This window comes from Nanorana parkeri, unplaced genomic scaffold, assembly GCF_000935625.1.
Source record: "Nanorana parkeri isolate BGI_ZX_2015 unplaced genomic scaffold, ASM93562v1 scaffold1739, whole genome shotgun sequence".
Classification (NCBI taxonomy): Eukaryota; Metazoa; Chordata; class Amphibia; order Anura; family Dicroglossidae; genus Nanorana; species Nanorana parkeri.
In genome coordinates this window covers 174,361-196,791 of record NW_017308007.1, presented here as the reverse complement: position 1 = coordinate 196,791, position 22,431 = coordinate 174,361, and the positions used below count along the sequence as shown (strand labels likewise).

The following is a 22,431-nucleotide window of genomic DNA, read 5'->3' as shown; positions in this document are numbered from 1 at the left end:
GTCCGAGCCCGGTCTCTTTTGCGTCCGAGCCCGGTCTCTTTTGCGTCCGAGCCCGGTCTCTTTTGCGTCCGAGCCCGGTCTCTTTTGCGTCCGAGCCCGGCCTCTTTTGCGTCCGAGCCCGGCCTCTTTTGCGTCCGAGCCCGGCTTCTTTTGCGTCCGAGCCCGGCCTCTTTTGCGTCCGAGCCCGGCCTCTTTTCCGTCCGAGCCCGGCCTCTTTTGCATGTGAGACTTTGAGTCACGAGCTTCTTTTTTTTTTTGAGTCACGCACTTCAAAGACTGTCATGAGACTGGTATGCGCCTCTGTGCACCTGGTGAAATCCCTCAGCTCCCAGGTTTTTTGGAAGAGTCTTACCCTCTTCTGGGAGTCTCAAGGGGATCTAGTTTTGGCCGTTTGGGGTTGGTCTCCAGTAAGCATTACTCTGCTACTAGTAACTCTGTTGGGCTTCTCTCAGTAGGTTCTGACTTTGTCGGGCTTTGCAGTGTAAGTTTTGGTTTTGCTGAGCATGGTTCAGTAGGTTCTCGGCATCACTCAATGAACTTTGGTGCTCCTGAGTTTTGCTATGGGGATGTGGATGTGATTGCTTACTTTTCAGCTAAGCTTTTAATTCCAGTGGTTCCCTTCTGCCAGGTTTGGTTGTTAATGGCCTCCCTGACCAATCTGTTGACTCGCAATTTTTCAGCCCTTCTGTCCTCCCTGAATTCCACTTTGTTCCTACCTTGCTCTCATGCTGGTCTGGCTTTAGGCAAAAAGAAAAGTTTCCCAGCACACTCACCAGCCAGCCTGCAAAAAATTAATTGTCTAATTATTAAGGTTAAAAACAGAGTTGCACATCTTTTGCAAAATACGTGGAAGCCACACTGCCTCGTCAAGGCCCCTCTGTATATTGCTGTCCTAACTCTAATCTATGAGAGCCTCCATCTTGGAGCCTATTATAGCAAAGGATAAATTGGGTGCAGGTTCGCCAGGAGGTAGCCCAACCTCTTTAAAGGCATAGGGACACACAAGGAGCCCCGCACATCACAATAGCAGCTGAAGCCCCCTGTGTGCCCCCCTCTGTATAGTGCAGACCTTACCCTAATCTATGAAAGTTGCCATCTTGGAGCATATTTGTTTCACTTGGTAGCTTTAGGGGTTGCCTGATCTCACCTGCCGATTCCTTTGCAGCTTATTGCTCCCTATTGCTCGCACTATTTAAATTCAGCAACAAGCAAAACTTTTCTAAGCTAGCCACTAAACCCCAGTCAAGCTGCTGGTTCAGTATATTTCAGTATACTGACCCTGAGCTTGTTTCCTGGTAATCCTCGTCCTCCACCAATCCTGACCTTTGGCTTGTTTCCTGATATCCGTGTCCTTCGCCTGCCCTGACCTTTAGCTTGTCCTGACCTCTGACCTTGTCTCCTGACGACCGTCATCCGCTCTTAGCTGATTACCTGGGGTCAGCATGCAGCGAAATCCATCTCCACCATCAGGAGCTCTAGTGATTACTGGCTGGCCCTTAGACTTTTCGCCCTGGAGGATCCTACTCAGCATTGCAATGCTCTGCCTTGTCCTTGGACTTGCAGCCGTACCTGGATTCTAGTTGCCTCATCCAGCTCCACAGCTCGTGTCCATGGTAGTCTTCCTGCTCTGGGGGCTGTCGGTCTGCACTGCTTTCACTCATTTGATCTAGGTACTCACCTGCAAGTGTAGCGATGGTCCACATCCTTGATTCTGGATCACATCGGTGAGTCCAGACCCTGACACTCCACTATTTTATTACACCCATAAAGCAATAACCCTGCACTGGGAGAAAATGGATCCACCTACCTTTTTTTTAATCCCTGATAAACGCTGTGGTTGGCCTGTAAAACCTGATCATAGGCATCAGAGGATGTTGTGTAATACCCCCAACCCTAAAAACCCTGGAAATTAGGACCTCAATAATAACAAGATTTCATAACAGGTGAACAATAATAATGGTCACTTTCTTTCCATTAGCATATGTTGTCAGGGTTTCGTACCCTGCCTTGTTAAATTGCTCGCAGCATGGCGGAATGTTTGTGATGCTGTGGTTGCTCTTTGGCGCTCTCTTATGTTCAAACCCGCACACATCGTCACTCTGCTGCACTGGCTGGACTCTTGGGTAATTCTGGTCTCAGAGTGATGATGCAGGCACCAGATCACTATTTAACCTTCAAATTGTCCATTCAGTCTCCGCCCTTGCATTTGTTCTGATCAACTAAGTGTGCTGCTGTTAGTCTTGATCTCCGTGTATGATCCTGGCTGTAGCTGACTGATCTCCTGGTTCCTAAATCCTGCCTCGTTTCCATTCATGCCGCGCTCCATGCTCCCTGATCTGGCTTGGCTGACTACCCGCTTTGGCATCTGACCCCTGGCTTGGCACTGACTACGTCCTGGACTTTCTCTGTTTTTTTTTGCTATTTATGTTTATTGTTGTTTTCAATAAACTCCTTTTATATTTTAATCCTGCACTCTACGTTTCAGTCTGGATTTTTGGTTCCCTAACAATGTCTCAACATATCTTTTTTTTCCATGTTAGAATAACAGGGTATGATACACTTGTAGGCCAGCATTTAGAACAGCCAGTGAGTTTATAGTAGTTTTTGGTTTTGCTTATTTTACACGCAATACAAATGAAATATTTAAAAGAATTCAAACCAAATGTAACACTGCAAAGAAGAGTATGTTTAGGGAGAGCAAAGAGACAGAGGTTGTGCATGAGTCATAAGAGTGTAAATCTTATTGTGTGCAGGAAGTTTCATGTAACAAAAACAGGAAATACTCTTTTGCAAAGTAAAGCTGGGAGGGAGAGTGAACACTAAGAGGAAGAGTAGCGAGGAGGATAGACGTTTACTAACGGAGTGTAAAGCGGAGTGAAAGCAAGAAGCCTTTAGTGCTCTTCTATTTTGTATACTATACTATATAAGAAGGATAGCTCTGTGTACTAGAGGGGCCATTTCACTGCTGACATGGATCAAGATGTGTTTGCTGGGGACCAGACTCCTCTCCAGGCTCTGACACCTGTCGCAAATATTTGACACCATTTCAGTGCTCACTAGTATGGTGGGAAAGAAGCAACTAAGACCTTACATTCCCTGGTAGAGGAACTGACATATGCGGATTGGCCGCATCCTGAGAAGTGTTTTGCTCCTCCAAAGGGGTTTTTACAGCAGTATCCCCTGGAGCAGGGGTAGCCAAACTGCGGCCCTCCAGCTGTGGGGAAACTACAAATACTATCATGCATCTGACTCAGTAGGCCATGCCTTTGGCTGTCAGAGACTTGCAATGCCTAATGGGACTTGTAGCTTCATCACAGCTGGAGGGCCGCAGTTTGGCTACCCCTGCCCTGGAGGAAGCATTTCTTAAAAATGGGCAGTGCCCACTTAACAAGTCACTAAGTGTACTGGTGGAGGATTTAAGGATACGGTGGGCAATTGCCTTGAGGGCTGGTTTAAGGCTTCCTTCGCATTTAAGGCTGACCCTATCGCCTACCATGGCTTCTGTGGAGGTGTGTCAGGCCTCGGTGCATAGGGCCCTAGCATATGGCCCATGATCCAGGCTCCATTATGATTTATGCTTGGCTTACATGTTGCTTCAGCTCTATAGACTGGGCCATCTGTCAGTCCAGATGCTCAGACATCTGTGGATCAACTATTGGTAAGCACAGCGAACATGCAATAAATTCCTTGAGAGGATTTCTTTTCTCTGGAGAATGTCTTCGGAGAGGACCTGGACACTTTCATCAAGAAAGTTACTGGGGGTAAGAGTACTCTATTACCTGGCAAGCGAAAACCTAACGTTCTTCTCGGTAAGCCAACCGCAGCCTTGTCCAGGAAGATCTCCTTTTGCCCCCTTAGCTGTCTGCCTTAAAATCAAAACCTGGAGCCCAATTCAGGTGCAAAGCCTGGACTCCTTAGTCTCCAAGCCTGATTCTATGCTGGCCTCCCAATGATAGGGCACCCCCGCTTTCACAAGTGGGCCTATGTGGCCAATTTTTTTTGCAAAGGACATTTTCTATGGACTCAAGGAGGATTTTCAATCCTACCCTCTACCTTGTTTAAGCCTTCGAATCTGCCCTCTTCCTCCCAGTGCAAAATGGCTCTGTAGAGGGTATTGCAGCCATTCCTTGTATCAGGAGACCCTCGGGAGAGTTCCAGTGGTTTACTCCAACTTTTTTACCTTTCCAAAACCCAACAGAGTGGTGCGACCTATCCTGAACCAAAATATTTTAACAAGTGTCTTCTGATTTGCAAGTTCCACAAGGAATCAATGTGATTGGTCTTTGCCTCCCTTCAACAGGGCGATTTCCTTGCTTTGCTAGACATCCAGGATGCCTACCTGCATTTCTGATTCCTGTGCTTTGCCTTGGGAGAAAACTATTTACAATTTGTGGCACTCACCTTTGGCCTTACCATGATCCCATGGGTCTTCACAAAAGTGCTGGCTTATTTCCTTGCAATGTTTTATTCTTGTGGATTGCTTGGATAATCTTCTGTTGAAGGCCCGATCCAAGCGGACACTATCTGCTGATGTCCCGAGAACAATTTGGACACTTCAATGCTTCAGATGAATCCTCAAACTTCAGAGGTCCACACTGAATTCAACTCACCATCTGGAGTACCTGGGCTTTCTCCTGGAAACGGATCAGGCCCGAGTGTTTCTCCCTCGTGTAAAGGTTTTGTCCCTTTGTTCTCTGGTGTGGACCCTCAAAGTCAAGGACAAGCTCTAGGTGAGAGTCTGCATGAGGGTCCTGGGTCTGATGGTGGCCTCATTCTTCTACTGCGTTGGACAATACTGATGACGGATGCCAGCCCTCTGGGCTGGGGAGGTGTCCTCGGAACCTCAACCATTAATGTGCTGGAGCTGAGGGTGATTAGTTTCTCCCTGCAGTGCTGGACATGCCATCTTCAGGGAGGGCTAACGGGGGTACAGTCTGACAACGACACGGCTGTGGCATACATCAATCATCAAGTAGAAAACAGAGGATTCATGGTTCAAAGAGAAGCAGACTTGATCATGGCCTGGGCAGAACTTTACATCCTGGATTTAACTGCTTTGCAAATTTCCGGAGTGGACAATTGGCAGGCTGGTTTTCTCATCGGTGGCTGTTTTCAAGGGTATTGTCTCTACACCCCGAGATATTTTGGGTGATTTGCTGCTGCTGTGGGATGCCGGATGTGCATCTCCTGACTGCTGGGCTGTTGAAGTGCAGGTTTTGAGGGAATGAGTTCTGTCTAACTTGGTCATTCACAAACACTCTTGCATGCCAGGAAGTTCACATCTCACAAGATACTACCGCACCTGGAGGGCTTACTTATCCTGGTGTAAACAGTGGAATTTTCATCTTAAGAGGTACTCTGTGCGATGAGTTCTGGCCTTCTTCCAGCCAGGATTGTATCCACTTTTAGCCCAACTTTTCTCAAGAGACAAATTTCAGTTTCGTCACCTGTTTGCAGTAGCTTTCGGCCTCTCGTTCATTGGTAAAGGCCTTTGTGCAGGGGATTGCTCATGTATCCCCCTAGATGCTTTCTGGTGATGCCGTGGGATCTCAATCTTTTTCTTTCATCTCTATAGCAAGCTCCCTTTGAACCTTTTGGAGATATCTCTTTGGTGCATCTTATGCACGAGGTGGTCTTCCTTGTCACCATTACCTTTGTTAGGAGGGTTTTGGGGTTGGCAAAACTGTTGTGCAAGAAACTGTTCCTTTTTCTTCACAAGGGCAAGGTTATCCTCAGACCTCAGGAATTCTTTCTGCCTAAAGTGGTGTCCTCATTTCTTCTTAATCAGGACATGGTGCTTCCTTCATTTTGTCATACTCTAAAACAGAACTAATTAGATAGGGTTTGGGCTGTCCAATTTTATATTTTGGCTATGGCTTCTTTCAGGCAATCCAGTTGCCTCTTGTTTTGCCTAAAGGACCTCACAGAGGTCTCCCTGTGTCTTGTTCCATTATTTCTTGGTGGATGAGACAAGTCATTCTGCATGCCTATTCCACCCTTTCCTGTTGAGGCACATTCTACTAGATCTGTCAATTCTTCTTGGGCTTTTCGGCATCAGACTTCTCTTCAGAATTGTAAGGCTGCCATCTGGTCTTCTGTTCACATGTTTACTAAGTTTTATCTAGGGGAGGTTCAAGCCTCGGCTGATGCTAGTCTGGTCCATAGGGTGCCACAGGCTGTTGTTTGTTGCATTTCCCGCTTTGTTTTGTTGGTTGTTTGCTGTATTGGCCACCCCTCAGTTGTATTGGTTTTGAACATCCCAGTTGTCTTTGAATCTGCCTGTGTCTCATACTGTAGGATCAAGTAAAAAAGGGTTTTTGACTTGCGAGTAAAATGCGTTTCTTGGAGTACAGTACAGGACTTTTGAGCCTGCCCTCTTTGTAATTTTTTGCTTGATAAAATAACTATGGCTTTGAAAGGCGGAGATGGTTTTTATGAAGGTTCTCACAGCTCTGGCCTGTGTCCAGTTACTTGATGATACCTACATGTTAGCCAGTCGTCTCAAAATCTGCCTGTGTCCTGTAGTGCATTCCAAGAAAAGGATTGGACTGGTAAGTCAAAAATCCTATTTTTGTTGTTATTTTTATTATTACTTGCTGTTATCTTATGTGATGTTATCCGCTGTTATACTTTTACACAGTTGTTTACCAGTGTTTGCTGGATAAAATCAGTAGCTCACCGATTAGTTTAATTTTCATGTGGTATGAAAAGACTAGAAATTGTTCTAAAAGTATAGTAGGATTGTAAAATTAGAATAGCACTGATAGTTACTTGCCATAATAACGGATTTAAATAATATGTTTTTGTCAGGTGTTGCAATGTGCTGCTATGTGGCCCGTGCTTGAAGAGCTGCATCTAGCTTCAAATTCTATTGCTTCGTTGGAAAGGTAAAGATGTTGATTTAAATTAATTTTTGCAGTTTAAAATGTATATAAAAATGATACAGCATCTCAGAGCAAATGTAAAGAGACTTAGTTATACACCTTTATATTTATCATGGATCAGTTTTGTAACCAACATCTCTGAGCTAGAGCTAGCTTTTGATGCTGGGTACCCTGGCACATAAGGTAAGCATGTCATTCCACAGGTTTATTGTATAGCAAGCCATACACATTAAAATCTAATTGTACAATCTCCTTTAGATTGACCAGACATATGGATTGTGGAGGCCTAGCTAAACAAACCAGTCGGTCTTCTCCAGTCTTCTCCATTCAGATTGTAGATTGTTCAGTGAGATGGTAAGTTGTATGGTTAGCTATATGGATTAGTTTAGGTTTAATGTTATTGTCAGAAGACAATAATAACCAGTGTGAGCGTTAAAGTACACCTGTAATGAGAGCGCTAAATGGGTTTCCATTTCTGGCCTTTCCACAACTAGAACACGCAGCAAATTTAAGTGTGAAAGGTCAGACAGGGGTGTGGATTTCCGAGCACCCAAAGCCTCTTGCAGTTTCAAGCGCCAGGCGGGTGTTTTTTCTCTACATTTAGCCCTGCTTCGGGCACGCAGTCCTAAATGTAGAATGGGGAAGCCGGCGCTCGTTTTCACACATGTTAGAATTTTGTATACCTCTGTATTTGTTTGAGGTCAGAGAATAGAGAACTTATAGGAGAGGTGACTAATTACAACCCATACATTTCTCTGTGATGATAACTTAAAGGTTGGGATTATTTTTATGTTTTGCATTTGTACGTTTTAGGGTTCAGATTAAATTGCAAAATAAAATAAAAAATTACATATGAATGACTGTCACTGATATTAACACAATAGATTTTGTTTTTCGGAGTCTCCCATGTAACTACTTTATTTTCTGTCGCTCGTGCCAGTAGATCTATTTTTCCGTGACAGGCAAAAGGGCCAATTATGTTTACAAGAAGTCCCTGTCTCAGCTAATAAATGGTCAGAGCAGGTGTCTATCAGACATCAGATGACCACCATCCTACAAAATTGGGAGCTGGTGGTCACCTTATTGAAAAGGCTTTAGCGAGAGCATAAACTGGCAGGATCAATAAAACCCAATCAATCCAAATCAATACCAATATAAAAAAACATGAACAACTATGTTTCCAAAGCAAAGAGGGTGCGATTACACAACTTTATTGTTTGGGTTTACATACACTTTAGGGGTAACATTTAAGGATGTTTTGCAAACACGGATAGACAATTACCTGCCAAGGGATTTTGATCAAAATCTCTTGACACTATAACATCCACAGCACCTTGCTGGTGCATAAACATAGTGTCCCCCGGCCACCTTCCGACCTATAGCCTCTCCCAATCATGTCTACCTCCCTTCCCCCCACCAACCCTTTTTCTCATTACTCCTTCCCTAACACTCCATTTCTGCTAAAAACTTATATTAATAGCTCTGTTAATAACAATAAAGGTCTGTTTACCGCAGAGATGTGTGACCTGTCATGGATGGAGCTGCAGCGCTGCATCTGGCTTTTGACAGCTACGTTAGGCTACACAGCAGTGGGCTTCCCACAATTACTCCCTTTACATCTCTGCGATGCAACATTGCAGGTGTTCTGCAGGGTGCATTGCGGTAGACAGCCTATTCATTTGAATTTGCTGCCTACTGCATCTAAATACCACTAAAGGGAGTGCATGACCCTTTTTTTTTTAAATCACATTGCACCACAACACAATTCTAAGTTCCCATTCATTGTAGTGCAATGCAATGCGCTTATGATGGCTAAATGCATTGGGGTGTGATTATAATGGCACCACAGTGCACTCATTAGTGTAACATGCGATCTTGTGTGATGTGGGATGTGATCTGGCATAGAAGGGATGTGAACAGAGCCAGATATACTGTATGGGTTGGTTGGAAGAGCTTCACATTTTTATAGGTACTAATCCTTTCAGTGACCACATTGTATGGTATAGTATAGTCACTATATCGATAAACTTTTGTTGGTTTGGCGTGGGACATCAAAACTGGTGAGGTATTTTGTTGAGCGTTTGAACAACAATGGACTGTAAAAGCAATGGCAATTCAAAGTTGATTGACTTCTTGGATATCATTCTTCTGGAGGAAGGAGTGTAGTGAAAATACCATTGAGAGCTAGTAGCTGTCACTCTTTCCATGCAATTAAGGCGATGCTGGTGCGAGAGTTTGTAACCAGACAATGTAATTGGATGATTTTTCCCTTATGAAAGAGGTAATGTTTTGACAGGCAGCTTTGAGAGCTAGGGGATACCCATATTTGAACATTGAAAAAGCAAAACCCCATGGCTTGTGTCATAAATGGGTAGAAATGTTGATTGATTTACCCAGAGCTAGGGGGTCAGAAAAATATACCCAACTTTTTTTAAGAGAGTTTATTAAGGTGTGGTAAGTAGGGATGCACCGATACCATTTTTTTGGTATCGAGTACCGATATTTTTGGTATTCACCGATACTGAGTACCGGTGCCTTGTACCCCGATTATCAGGAAGTCGGGCGGTGGATCATGACCCGCCGCCCGGCTTCCTGATTGCCTGTGAAGCCAGTGTTCTAGCGACATGTTACCCTCTTCAACATGGACAAGCACTTGCCAATGCTTTTGCCAATTTACTAAAATTTCAAATTAGGGTTTTTGTACCGTTTATTGGTAACTAGTGTTTGAGAAGTTCTGCAATCTCCTTTTATCAGTAAAATAACTGTACATTTTTTCTCTTACAGGACAGTTAACGGTCTCCAGTGTTTGACACTCCTCAATATATCACATAATGAGCTTACTGATGGAAACCAGCTTCATGCACTATCAGAAATGCCAAGGTGTGGTTTTAATTGTTTAATGGTTGCTAAAGAGTATATTTCTAATTTCAAAATGTAAAATGTTTTTGCATTCCTTATAATTGAGATAACCATATGCCAAAGTGTTCTGTCGGCCAGTAAGATGTTAGTGTTGCGTCGTAAAGTATGTGCAATATGGATAGAATGTGGATTGAACTTAGTGATAAAAAGTGCACAGTTAGGGTTGCCCTCCCTGTGTATGGGGGAATCAAATCTGATCCTGGCCATTTCAAGTGTTTGTTTTAGGATGTGTAGCCTCTCAAGAAATTTGTTATACATCATTGTTATACATCTTATGTAGTTGGGTTAGGCAATCGTCAGAGTCAGAAAAAATGCGCATGACTGTGATCTCTAAGGATAATAATGTGTTACGATCAGTCGGTTTTGTGTATAAAGAAGTGTTAATATGACCATTTGTAGTACCAACCTATACATCTGAGGTATCACTCATTTGTAATACCTCAGAATTAAATGCAATGCCATCAACAATAGAATTTAAAACTTCAACAAACACATGCAGATTGTCATGCGTACTGGTCCACAGTACAAAAACATTGTCAATGTATGTAGTCCATAGTTTTCATGGGAGAAGAGTTTAGAGGGATAAATATACTTCTCTTCAAGATATCGAAAAGATTGGCGTAGGAAGGGGCAGCTGAACTACCCATAGCCATCCCCTTGGTTTGCAGGTAGTAATACTTCTCAAATCTGAAGTAATTGTTCTCCAGAATCATGCGGAGGCCCTCTAATATAAACTCAGTAGGAGGGGACAGTATCTCCCTCTGGGACAGGAAATGGCCTGCTGCTTCAAGGCCCAACTCAGTTGGTATACAAGTATAGAGTGCAGAGATATCCATAGTCAGGAGTAACCATTCAGCACCCATCACATCAATACAGCGTAGTTTATCAATAAATTAATTAGTGTCTCTAATATGGGATGGTAAACCTTTAACCGTGGGTTGGAGAAAATGGTCAAGGAGCGCAGCCAGTGGTTGTAAGACAGAACCAACCCCAGCCTCAATGGGCCTGTATGTTAGTAAGTTGCAGCCTTTGTTCAATTTAGTAAGACCATAGATCATGCGTAGGTGTTCAGTATATATCCATTCTGCTATTCCCTTGGAGAACAGGCCCGAACTCGAGGCATAATCCACATGTTGTGATAGCTTGCATTGTATAAATTGCACAGGATCATGTGTAATTGGTGCATAGCTGGAGCCATCTGAAAGTAGTTTCAGCATGCCTACTCTATAATCAGAGTAGTTGATAACAATCATCGTTGTTTAAATTCAGAGACCGTGCTGTGTTGGTTCTTCTTTGGGTGGCAACCTCATAAGTTTGATGTTTTAGGGTTTTAATGAATGTTTCTATAGTAGGGAAAAACCAGGTGGGACGAAAGAGGTTTTGTTTCTAAATTTAAGGCAAGTGGTTGTCAGGGTCCAACAAGTTATCTAACGCTATCACTGGATTCTCAACTGCAGCTTCTTATTCAGCCCAAATTGTAAGTATTTTATGACAGTGATTCAGTTTTTCAGTCGTGCAACATTAACTCTAATGATTAGAGAGGTATGAGCAGGGACCTGCTACATCATACACTGCTGGAGGTTTATGTGGAAACTAGGGTTGCAGAGATACCAAGTACAGTACTCGGTACAAGTACGAGTACATGTACCGATACTTTTGAGCTCCAAGACTACACTAGAGAAAAAAATCAAAAATTAGGAGGCCGCTGTCATTTGTAAGGAGCACACAGAGCTCCTGGGATTTGTACATCTCTGTTTTAATTTACGATTTTGTTTTTATAAATATAAATAAAGGGATGCACAGATACCAGTTTTGCGAGTACGAGTACTGGTACTTGCCGAGTACTTACAAGTACGAGTACTGAAACATTTTTGTTTATTGTCATGCAACAGTTTTTCTAAAACAATACAGACTAATGATTTCAGGACAGTGGTGGAGTGCCAGAGCCAGGTCCCAGCTGCAACCCTGGTTGTACTCATGAAAATGCCAAGTATCTGCACTGGTACTCGAAAAGTATCTGTGCATCCCTAGTGAAAACCACAAACAAGGTGTAGGGATATATTAAATATGCACAAGTTAATTTTGTGGGAAGAGGTACAAAAGGAAAACTGGAGGATGTTTATCCGTTAGGGAGGTAGTTGGAACTTTTAGACAATGCTATCATTTGGCAGTTTTACAAGCATTTGTATGTGCATGGGCATGTAACACAATAAGGTGCAGAGTAACAGCAGATGGTTTGCATTAAACAGGTATAAGGTTACTTGCGGTTGGTTAAGACTGATGAGATGTGTAGTTTTCCTGTCGTAGTAATTCTCATTAAGCTGCTGAGTAGAAACAAAGTGCCAGGGATGAATGTACTGCTAACCGTTGTTTCCACTGGACTATGAAGACGCCAGGAACAGCAAGTGTGGTGAGGAAAGCGTTGTCCTGCTGCTGAGAGGTGCTGAGAGGAGTCAAAGGGAGGGAGAGAGTCCCGACGTGTGGAGGCCAATTGCTCAGCATCCACAACATTAGTGAGACGCCAAGCAACTCAACTCCCCGTCTTCTTAAGCTCGTCAGCGGTAGGCGGAGCCAAATTAAGTGGAAGTTGTGACGGACCGCCTGGTACCCCGACTGGGTACCTCCGTCAGGAAACCGCTTCCTCTCCGCTGGAACCAGAATCCCAGTGTCATCAGCCCAAACCTGCCTAATTATTGGACAGAACCAATATCTTAGGACAGAACACTAAACCACTCAATCATTAGACAACACCAATGTTGAGGTGGAAAACAAGATCTGCTTTATTGAAGGAAGCACACAGAGTTTATACCTGACAGGATCAGATTAGAGTTCAGTGTGTCCCCTCCCCCAGACAGCCGGGTCCCGCATTGGAAGTCTTTTAAGCACAGACACTCTTTGGGATGAATGTCCTTAATTAGAGAGGAGCTTAATCCCATCATTGCAAACAATGGTCACTCCAGGCAGCCTGCTGCCTATAATGAACACAGTGATGTGTGTGTCTGTAATGTCGGGGGAGACATGTAGTTTATCCACTCCACACGTATCCTAGTAGAATGGTTCCATGTAACCCCAAGAGGTCTGAGGGGGGTCTCCATAGTTCTGGTCCATAGTCCGTAGGAAGGAGGCTAGCCCTCAGGCTCCTCCAGCAGCCCCAGTGACGGTTCAGTCCGTCACAGAAGTGCTGTGCGGAGCAAGTACGTCCCTCAGATCCAAATGAGGGTGAGTCTCCTTACAGTCGTGTCAATGGCAGAGGTGCAAAGAGTATCAGAGAAATGTTGTTTAAGTGACTGTTCAAGCTTGTGTCTATCTTGAATTCAAAGTCATTGAACATTGGTGTAGAACAGAAAGACAGACACTTGCTTAAAATGCACATCTCCCCACTAGTTAAAGATTTAGAAGAAAGGTTAATTACCGGGTATTCCTCGGCTTGCATTGTCTGGTGTCCATAGGTGGTCCGCGGTTTTTGTTTCTTACTGCCCCTCCTGGTGCGTCTCTTTCTGGTATTCCTAAAAATGGAGTGGGGAGTTGGGGGTAGTGCTCTGTGTTTCTGTAGAGGTGCCCATACACTGCACGATTCTCGTATGAGAATTGCGGGAAATCCCGCGATCGTACGAGAATCGTGCAGTGTATGGAAGACGTGGGACGGTTTCTAATGTATGGTCGCACGACTTTTGTATATCGAGCATGTTGGAAAACCAGCCAAGAATGGTACGATTTTCGGCTGGTTTTTAACATGATCGAGAGATCACTGCCAAACGGCCCGGTGTGCGCACGCGGGCTTGCGATGATCGCAAGTGGGGCGGGCTTGCGATCATCGTAGCAAGTACGATCTGCCTGTCCAAGAAGGGCAGATCGTACGTTTTTTTAAGTACTTTACAACCCTCGCAAGACAAAACTCTTGCGAGGGTTGTAGAGTGTATGGGCACCTTAGCAGGGATGTCACTGTCTGTAGAGGATTCTCCGTGTGTCGTTCACTCTCAAAAGAGATGGTGTGTCTTTTCGTTTTGTCGAAAGCCTCTTTGTGCAAAGCACCTCTCCTGTGTTGTCTTTGTGTGCTATTGCCAGTGAGCAAAGGGTATACCCTACCCTTCTGGTAATCTTGACACACTTGTTTGAATTTTTCTCTTTTGGCAGTTCTGATCTTGTCAGTGTAAGAAGTGATATCAGACTCGATTTTAGAAAGTTCAGAGTTATAAAGGGTTTCATCCGTCACTTTGTTCCTGATATGATTTTTATGCAATGTGATATCTTTATTGATTTGGCACAGTTGCACCTCTACTTCCTCTATTGCCAGCAGCATATAGTTGAGAGAATTTTGTGTTGAGATATCGCACCACTTTTCGCAAAAATCTAATTTCTGTCTGCCTATAGCGGGTTGATTACAGATGCGGAATCCTCTGGAAATTTTCTTAGCACGATAATGTTCAGATAAAGTCAGTCCACGTAATTCCAAATCAACACGCTTCTTTCTCAGGGGTCTCCTAAACTCTTTTTTTCTCTTTTTTACCACTACGAGGATCACTTGCCTGGTTGCCTAGCAATGGGGAGACGCTTTCCCTCTTACCAGTGTGCGTAAGCAGGCGCCTCCTGGATCCCCGTGCGGGGGCTGCATATTGTTTACGCTGCGCTCCAGCGACGCTCCCTGGTTCCTATGACTATGTCTGACACGGCCGCAGATACAGCTGCAGCTCCACCCATTCTTCTACCCACTCGCCAATACACTGACAGCTTATTCTCCCGCCATATACTTTTCTACTGGTTGACTCTGCGGCTACTGATGTGATGGTTCTCCCTCCCTTGACATCCTGGTGAGTCATCTATCATATCAGGTTATATGTGGCACCATCACTGAACTGTATTTATTGCTATGGGTAATTTCGTATGCTTTTACCTATTTGTTTTGAAGGAAGAGAAGAAGGGGAAAAATAGGCTTTTTATTTTGGCGGGCTATGACGTCATTATGACGACTCCTCAATGACGCCGAGCTGTACCATTTTCCGAATTTCCTCAGCCACAGCTTTCCTGTGTGCCTTGGGAATACAGTAGGTTTTTACTGTAACTTTTACATGTGACTCCGTAACAATATAGTGTTCCATTACATTTGTAAGACCTGGAAGCCTTGAACAGATGTCCCTTTTCTTCTGCAGAAACTCTTTCATCCACTGAATTTAGTGTTTTGACAGTGTGGGATTAACCAGCACTTGTTTCAACCCTACAGGGGACCCTAAAGTAGCCCCAGCTAAAGCAACTACTTGCTCCCTGTTTTGGCAATGCTTTAACAGATTTACCTGGTAAATCTGATAAGGCTTCCTCTTTCCCGGTTGATGTACTTTGTAATTTACTTCACTGACCTTCTCTACCACTTCAAATGGACCAGAAATTTGCTTTCCACCATGAGTATAAGTACAGCCACCTAGTGCCCAACTTGGAACTGCCTGACTTTTGCAGACCGATTATAAACTTTTCTGTGCTTCCTGCACTTTTTGCAGATGCACCTTCACTATGGGCATTACCTTAGCAATTCTCTCTCTCATTTGAGTGATTTATTCCACCACTGTCTTATGCGGTGAGCACTCACTTTCCCAGGATTCTTTAATTATGAGACCCACAAGGTCTTTGCCCGTACACCAACTCAAACGGGGAAAACCCAGTGGATGCTTGAGGTACTTCTCTGATAGCAAACATTAGTTCTGGGAGTAAGCAGTCCCAATCTTTATATTTAAAAGAGAACGGGGAAATTAAAGAGATGGACAGCAGTTAAGCTATATATAAATCTATTAACTAGGGATGCACCGATACCAAGCACCGTACTCGGTACTAGTACAAGTACAGATACTTTTCGAGCTCCAAGACAAGACTAGAGAAAAATTCAAAAGTTAGGAGGCAGCTGTCATTTTTAGGGAACACACAGAGCTCCTGGATTTGTACATCTCTGTTTTAATGTATGATTTTGATTTTGTAAATATAAATAAATGGATGCACCATTTTTGCAAGTACTGATACTTGCCCATGTAGGCAGCTGTCATTTTTAAGGAACACACAGAGCTCCTGGATTTGTACATCTCTGTTTTAATGTATGATTTTGATTTTGTAAATATAAATAAATGGATGCACCATTTTTGCAAGTACTGATACTTGCCCATGTACTTACAAGTACAGGTACTGATACATTTTTGTTTATTGTCATGTGACAGTTTTTCTAAAACAATATCGACTGATGATTTTAGGACAGTGGTGGAGCACCAGAGCCAGGTCCCAGCTGCAACCGCGGTAACCCTGGTAGTTCTCATGAAAATGCCAAGTATTGGCACTGGTATCTGAAAAGTATTGGTGCATCCCTACTATTACCTATTTGGGTCTCTTTTAAAAAGGTAAAAAAGGGGGCGTGTCCAAGATGGCGACCGGAGCGCACGTGTGAGAACTGTGCTCCGTCACCCTACCTACTATCCTGTGATTTATAGCCCTGTGGAATGCTAATCTTGGTGCTGGGTAGTCGGATCCTTGCTTCCCGGATCGGGGGGTATGTCTTGGGGGCGCTGACGGAACTCTTCCAGCCAACCTAGAGTCCCTTTTATCCTTGCCGGCCTGCGGGCGGAAACAGCCTCGTGGCAGTATGGCGACTCAGACGGAGGATTCGGCGGAGGCTCTCATCGGTCCAGCCTAGTTCACTGCTGTGATGGCCGCGATTTCTGGATGCCAATCCACGCTCACTACAAAGATCGACCACCTCCAGTCCGATGTGGGTCTGCTCCGTCGGGACCTGGACCGGTTTCGGGATCGGATGTCCGCGGTGGAGGGCAGAGGAGTGAGTGGGGTGGAGGATGTGGTTGGCGCCCATACAGCTTCCCTCCGTACCTTACAGACCAAGGTAAAAGCCTTGGAGTCCCGGGCGGTGGATGCCGAAAATTGCAATAGACGCAGTAACCTACGCATCCTGGGGCTGCCGGGGGAGGGTGGGGTGGAAGGCTCTGATCCACTTACCTTTGCTGAATCGATGCTCCGGTCTCTGCTCCCTAAGGCCCGCTTCTCTGACTTCTTTGCGGAGGAGCGGGCCCACCGCATGCCTTCATTCCAGGGTCCTCTGGGGGCTCCTCCACGCACATTTATCTTCAAGCTCCTGAATTTCTGTGACCGAGATGTGATCCTGTGTGAGGCCAGAGCACTGGGTGAGCTAAAGTTTGAAAACAGCAAATTACTTATATTCCCTGACTACTCCGTGGAAACCCAGCACCAGCGTAAATCCTTTGATGCCGCCAAAGCTGCCCTGAGAGTGAGGGGGATCAAATATGGTATGCTGTTCCCGGCGCATCTTTGGGTGCAGGATGGTGAAGCTACCCGTTTTTCCGTGGCCCCGGAAGAGGCCTTCAAGTGGCTTGAAACTGTGCCTAAGACATGAGGATGATTGGTCTCATGGTTATGTGTGGTTATCTTTTCTTTATTGTTTGCTTTATTTTTGTCCTTGTTTTTACTGTATGTGGATCTATGACTTGGTGCTTTACAGGGGGGTTCTTCGGGGGGGGCGGGGTTGTGGGTCAAATGCGGCCTGATAGATTCAGCTTGGGAGGGGGTGCCTATGGCAGCGATTTGATACCCTACTATACTACGTCTGACATTATCATAGTTTCATGGAATGTCTGTGGGCTTAACTCCTGGATAATTCGCTCTCTTGTGTATCAGAGTCCTCAGTCTGAAGAGTGATGAAGAGAGCTTGGGTGGGACATTACTACCATTCTACCTATTCCTCCTATGCCCGAGGGGTCAGTGTCTTGGTCCACAAGTCGGTAGCCTTTGACCTTTTAGATCTCAAGCTGGATCCCGAGGGCCGATATACTCAGGGCTATTAAATTGTTACCCATCAACAAATCACCGGGCCCAGATGGATTCTCTAGTGAGTATTATCAATGTCATGCAGTGACCCTTCTCCCATATTTGAAGAGGATGTTTGGTGCAACTTCTACCTCTGCCTCCTTCCCCCCTGAAATGCTAATAGCAACAATTGTTACACTACTGAAGCCAGGGAAGGACCCAGTGATACCTCAAACATTTCGTCCTATCTCCCTTTTGAATACTGACCTGAAACTGTAGGCAAAAATCCTGGCCTATAGACGTCAAGACGTTGTGCCCTCTTTGATTCATCTGGATCAATCTTGCTTTCTTAAAGGCTGGGGAGCTCCTGATGCCCCCCGCAAGACTATTAACATAATATGTCATACGGAACGCACCAGTACGCCTTCTCTTCTCCTAGCACTGTCTGCGGAGAAGGCGTTCGATCGCGTACACTAGGGCTACTTATGGCAAGTACTACATAAGTTTGGATTCAATGGGTGGATAATGTCGGCTATTTTCGCTCTGAAATTCCAACCCCTCTGCTCGAGTTTTTACGCAGACACTTTTTCCGCACCCTTCACAATTACTAATGGTACCAGGCAGGGGTGTCCCCTATCCCTTTTGATATTTGATCTCTTCATTGAACCGCTGGCCTCCGCTGACCGCACACCCTCTTATATCAGGCTTTAAATTCAAACAGCACACCCACACCATAAACCTTTTTGCGGATGATGTGCTCTTATTACTCACGAACCCGGAGTCTTCCCTGGTTTCGGTATCCTCGGTTTTGCAATCTTTTGGTGATGTGTCTATTATAAAGTGAATGTCAGTCCCAGATCTAAGAACCTTCTACAGTCTCGGTATCCTTTCCAATTGTGCACTAGGGGGATCTCATACTTGGGGACTACTTTGACTACCACTATCTCCCAAATATTTTATTCTAATTATCTACATTTATTGTCCCACTTAAAGTCACCCCTACAGGGTTTTGAGAGAAATATTTTGTCTTGGTCGGCCACGCTAGCAACCTTCAAAATGATAGCATTGCCTCAAATATTATACCTTTTCCGCACTTTGCGGATACCTCTCCCTGCCCGTTATTTTCACACTCAATATACACATGATATAGATTTATATCAAAATATAAGAGACCTAGATGCTCCCATTCTATACTTATAAAACATAATAGGGTGGGTGGCCTGGGAGTCGCTGACCTAAGAGATTATTACTTTACTGCTCGCCTAGAACCATTACGGGCTTGGCTGCAGCCAGAACAAAATAAACTATGGTGTGATGTGGAAGCGTCTTTTATCCCGAAAGGCAATCCTCATATCAATTTGATATCACATCTACTCCCCAAAGACTTAGTGAAAAACCTCTTCCCCATGACTCAAGCTTCCCTTCTGGCATGGCAACAGACTACTGTTAGGGAACCTCAGGTATCTCTGGACATACCCCTTGGTGCGTTGAATCTTCTCATCCCCTTTATTGATTTGTCTAGTTGGGTATCAAGGGGTATAGCCTTGGTTTGGGATTTGTTTGTGGGCAGTCATTGAAGCCCCTCCTTGCTTTGGGCAAAGAATTTGGAATACCAACCGGAGATTCGTTTTTTATATCTCCGACTTTCTCACTTTTTTCAATCTACGTCTCTCAGAGACTGTAAACTCCCGAGATCCACCGGCCACTTTTAATTTTCCAGCCCCACACAGGCCAGGGGGATTTCAATGTTCTATGGCTCTCTAAAAAATCTGGCCAGAAAATGGGAAAGTGATCTTCAATCCTCATTCTCATCCCAGCAATAGATCAACGCATTCACATATACCCATAAAGCTTCTAAATGTGTTGATCTATGGACTCTAGGCCACAAGATCGCCATACAATGGTACGTTACGCCTCTTAAACTTAGCAAAATGTATGCCTCTACAACTTCTGAATGTTAAAGATTATGTGGCAAAGTAGGGAGATCTTATGGTCTTGTCGTTGTCTGAAGAGTTTTTGGCGCCAAGTTTTTCAGAAGATTTCACAAACCACAGGCTTTATTGTGACACCCGCCCCTGAACTAGCGATCCTCTCTCCCAAAAAGGGTAATGAGTTTCAAACCACTAGTTTGGAAATAGTATAAATTTATTGAAAAACTTTATATCAAAAAATTAATATATAAAAATAAATTTAAAACATCCTAAAAACAAATTCCATACTGGCCTTGGCTTGAATATTGTAAATATCTACACATCCTATATCAATAATATCTAAATTAGTATAAAAGTGATACCAGCTATCAAAAAGTATCCAAAATATGGAAACAACTGTGTGTTAGTGCACACTGTAGAGTGCAATAGATAAGCCACCCCCTTTATAGATCAAGTTCCAAGATAGCAACCAAAATAGCAACAATGTAGAATAGACTCTGTTGAAGAAACTCTGTGCTTCAAAGAAAAGTATCCATAGCGATATGTGTCGCACGGTCTATGTAGTGATGTCAAAGGGCGCCCCTCTGACAGAGCCCCTACTTGTGGAGAATAGCGTAATTGTTAAAGTGTGGCTAGTTTTTTCCCCAGCCCTGGACACGGATTGATTTCAGCTATCATTATCTACACTAGCATTATGGAGTTTACAATTGAAGTTTATCTACTATATGATCATCTCCACCACAAACCACTTGGGACAGATCCTTCATCTGAATGAGATAAGCACGCCATTGATCAACACATGTTTGTTTGATTATCTGCACAAAGAGACATTTGTATCAACCTTCCAGAGATGCTAATTTGTGGCAAGTTGATGGAATACAAATACGTGTACATATACACAGGATATATCAGCCTCTGATGTGGTTGTTTGTGCTTGAACTGTGACCTACTATCTCACAGATATTTAGTATCGCTTTTCCCTCTATATTTGGTTGATTGCACAGATTCAGAGACACTGTATCAGCCTTCCAGAGATTGCCGGTCCAGATCACTACATAGACCGTGCAACACATAGGCTATATTTCACCTCTGATATGGCTGATTGTGCACAACGTTACCTCTGGATTAGTGGAGCCTTTGTTTCCACACTAATGGATCCCCATGTGGATGATGATCAAATATCTTGATCTAACCAATATATAAGAAGCACAGGGGTGGGACACAGAGTACAGGGATGGGATGCAGAGTACAGAGACTTACAGTGCATATAGATCGTCTGATGTTCTGGTGCTCTGTAGCAATTTTTCCTGTTTTTATTTGAAGCCTCCAGTATAGCAAGGTGCCTCCAGCCGCCTTCCTGTTCACAGGACCTGCTCTCCTGCTGTAAGTCGGTGGTGGTGGTGCAGTCTTCCTCCCAGCCCATAGCAGCTGGAGTGGCCTGAGGAAGCTGCACGTTCCCACTGAAGAGCCATACTATTGAAGCGGGCATTCAGAGGACAGCTGAACCGACTTTTCTCCTCCCCAGCCCTTGCAGCTACAGCCTAATTAGACCGCCTAACTTGCCTAATTAGAGAGCTGCCTCTGATCTCTAGGTCTTAATATTGATCACAGGTCGTCCAAACAAAAAAGAAGAAAGAAGAAAAAATAGCTATATTACTGTCCAATTTGTCATATCTAAAACAATTCGTATTTATATTTATGAGTATGACTCAAAATTGTACTTCTGCTGAGGGTAAGCCTGTCATGCAGGTCAGATCTCATCCTCATGCAAAATGGGACCCAAGTAAAACCTGAGTGGATAGATTTAGATGACCTAATTGGATGTTAGGACTATAGGGGTAAAGAGGAGTAGGGTAGTAAACTGAAACAGGGTCTACTAGCAGTCGCACACAGAAGAAGCAGGAGCCGCCGGTGCTGTGCGAGCGGAAGTGACATCACCAAAAGGGCAGAACCCTCAGCAAGCATGGCTGCCGCAGCTTCCGGCGCCAGCAGGCCACAAGCTGCGGCCTCAGTTAATGGACAGGTCGAGCACGAGGTGCAAACACCCGTGTGAGGGAGCCAGGGCAATGGAGACAGCGGCCCCAGATCAGCTGTCAAAAATACTCCCGATAAAGAAAAGCACAATAGGCCGCCAGTCACAGCCCCAGTACCCCACAGCCCGACCACTTGAACTTGCGCGCGGGAGACCACCAGGCACACAATTCACCCTAAGATGTAACATGCACCTCATAAATGACTACACCCACCCTGGTGAAGGGATTAATCTGTGGTGGAGAATTAACTCCATGGATTGAAACACTTCCGAACCACCAAGTTGAAGCTAGGTACTCACAGCAAATAGGAGGTCCAGGTACTGGCGCCCCAGCATTACGCCATGCTCCCAATACAACGTGCTGAAACACCAGGGTACAGGCCGACTGAGCTACCAAAGACAGGCTGCCCATGCCCACCCCCTTCAACACACCTTCAGATACAGCTGGCTAAGCAAGGGGTGTAGCACATCTGTGAAGGTTCTCATTCATCCATGTCATGGTATATCTGTAAAAAAAAAAATTCAAGGCAACTGGACTTGCTGTATTTTTCTTGAAGACGTTTCACTGGTCATCCAACCAGCGTTCTCAATTCTGAATTGAAAAAAAAGTCAAGGCAACTGGACTTGCTGTATTTTTCTTGAAGACGTTTCACTGGTCATCCAACCAGCGTTCTCAATTCTGAATTTAAAAAAAAGTCAAGGCAACTGGACTTGCTGTATTTTTCTTGAAGACGTTTCACTGGTCATCCAACCAGCGTTCTCAATTCTGAATTGAGAAAGCTGGATGGATGACCAGTGAAACGTCTTCAAGAAAAATACAGCAAGTCCAGTTGCCTTGACTTATTTTTTACAGATATAC

General features: G+C 44.4%; 1 protein-coding gene across 1 annotated transcript in view; it reads left to right on the top strand.

The window, feature by feature from the left end:
* The window catches only part of TBCE (tubulin folding cofactor E), a 203,695-nt gene that overhangs the window by 95,803 nt on the left and 85,461 nt on the right, over positions 1-22,431 (top strand). Inside the window, exons 7-8 of the mRNA XM_018571352.1 lie at positions 6,811-6,887; positions 9,669-9,764. Coding sequence (XP_018426854.1) covers positions 6,811-6,887; positions 9,669-9,764 — 173 coding nt within the window. The remainder of the gene's footprint in view (positions 1-6,810; positions 6,888-9,668; positions 9,765-22,431) is intronic.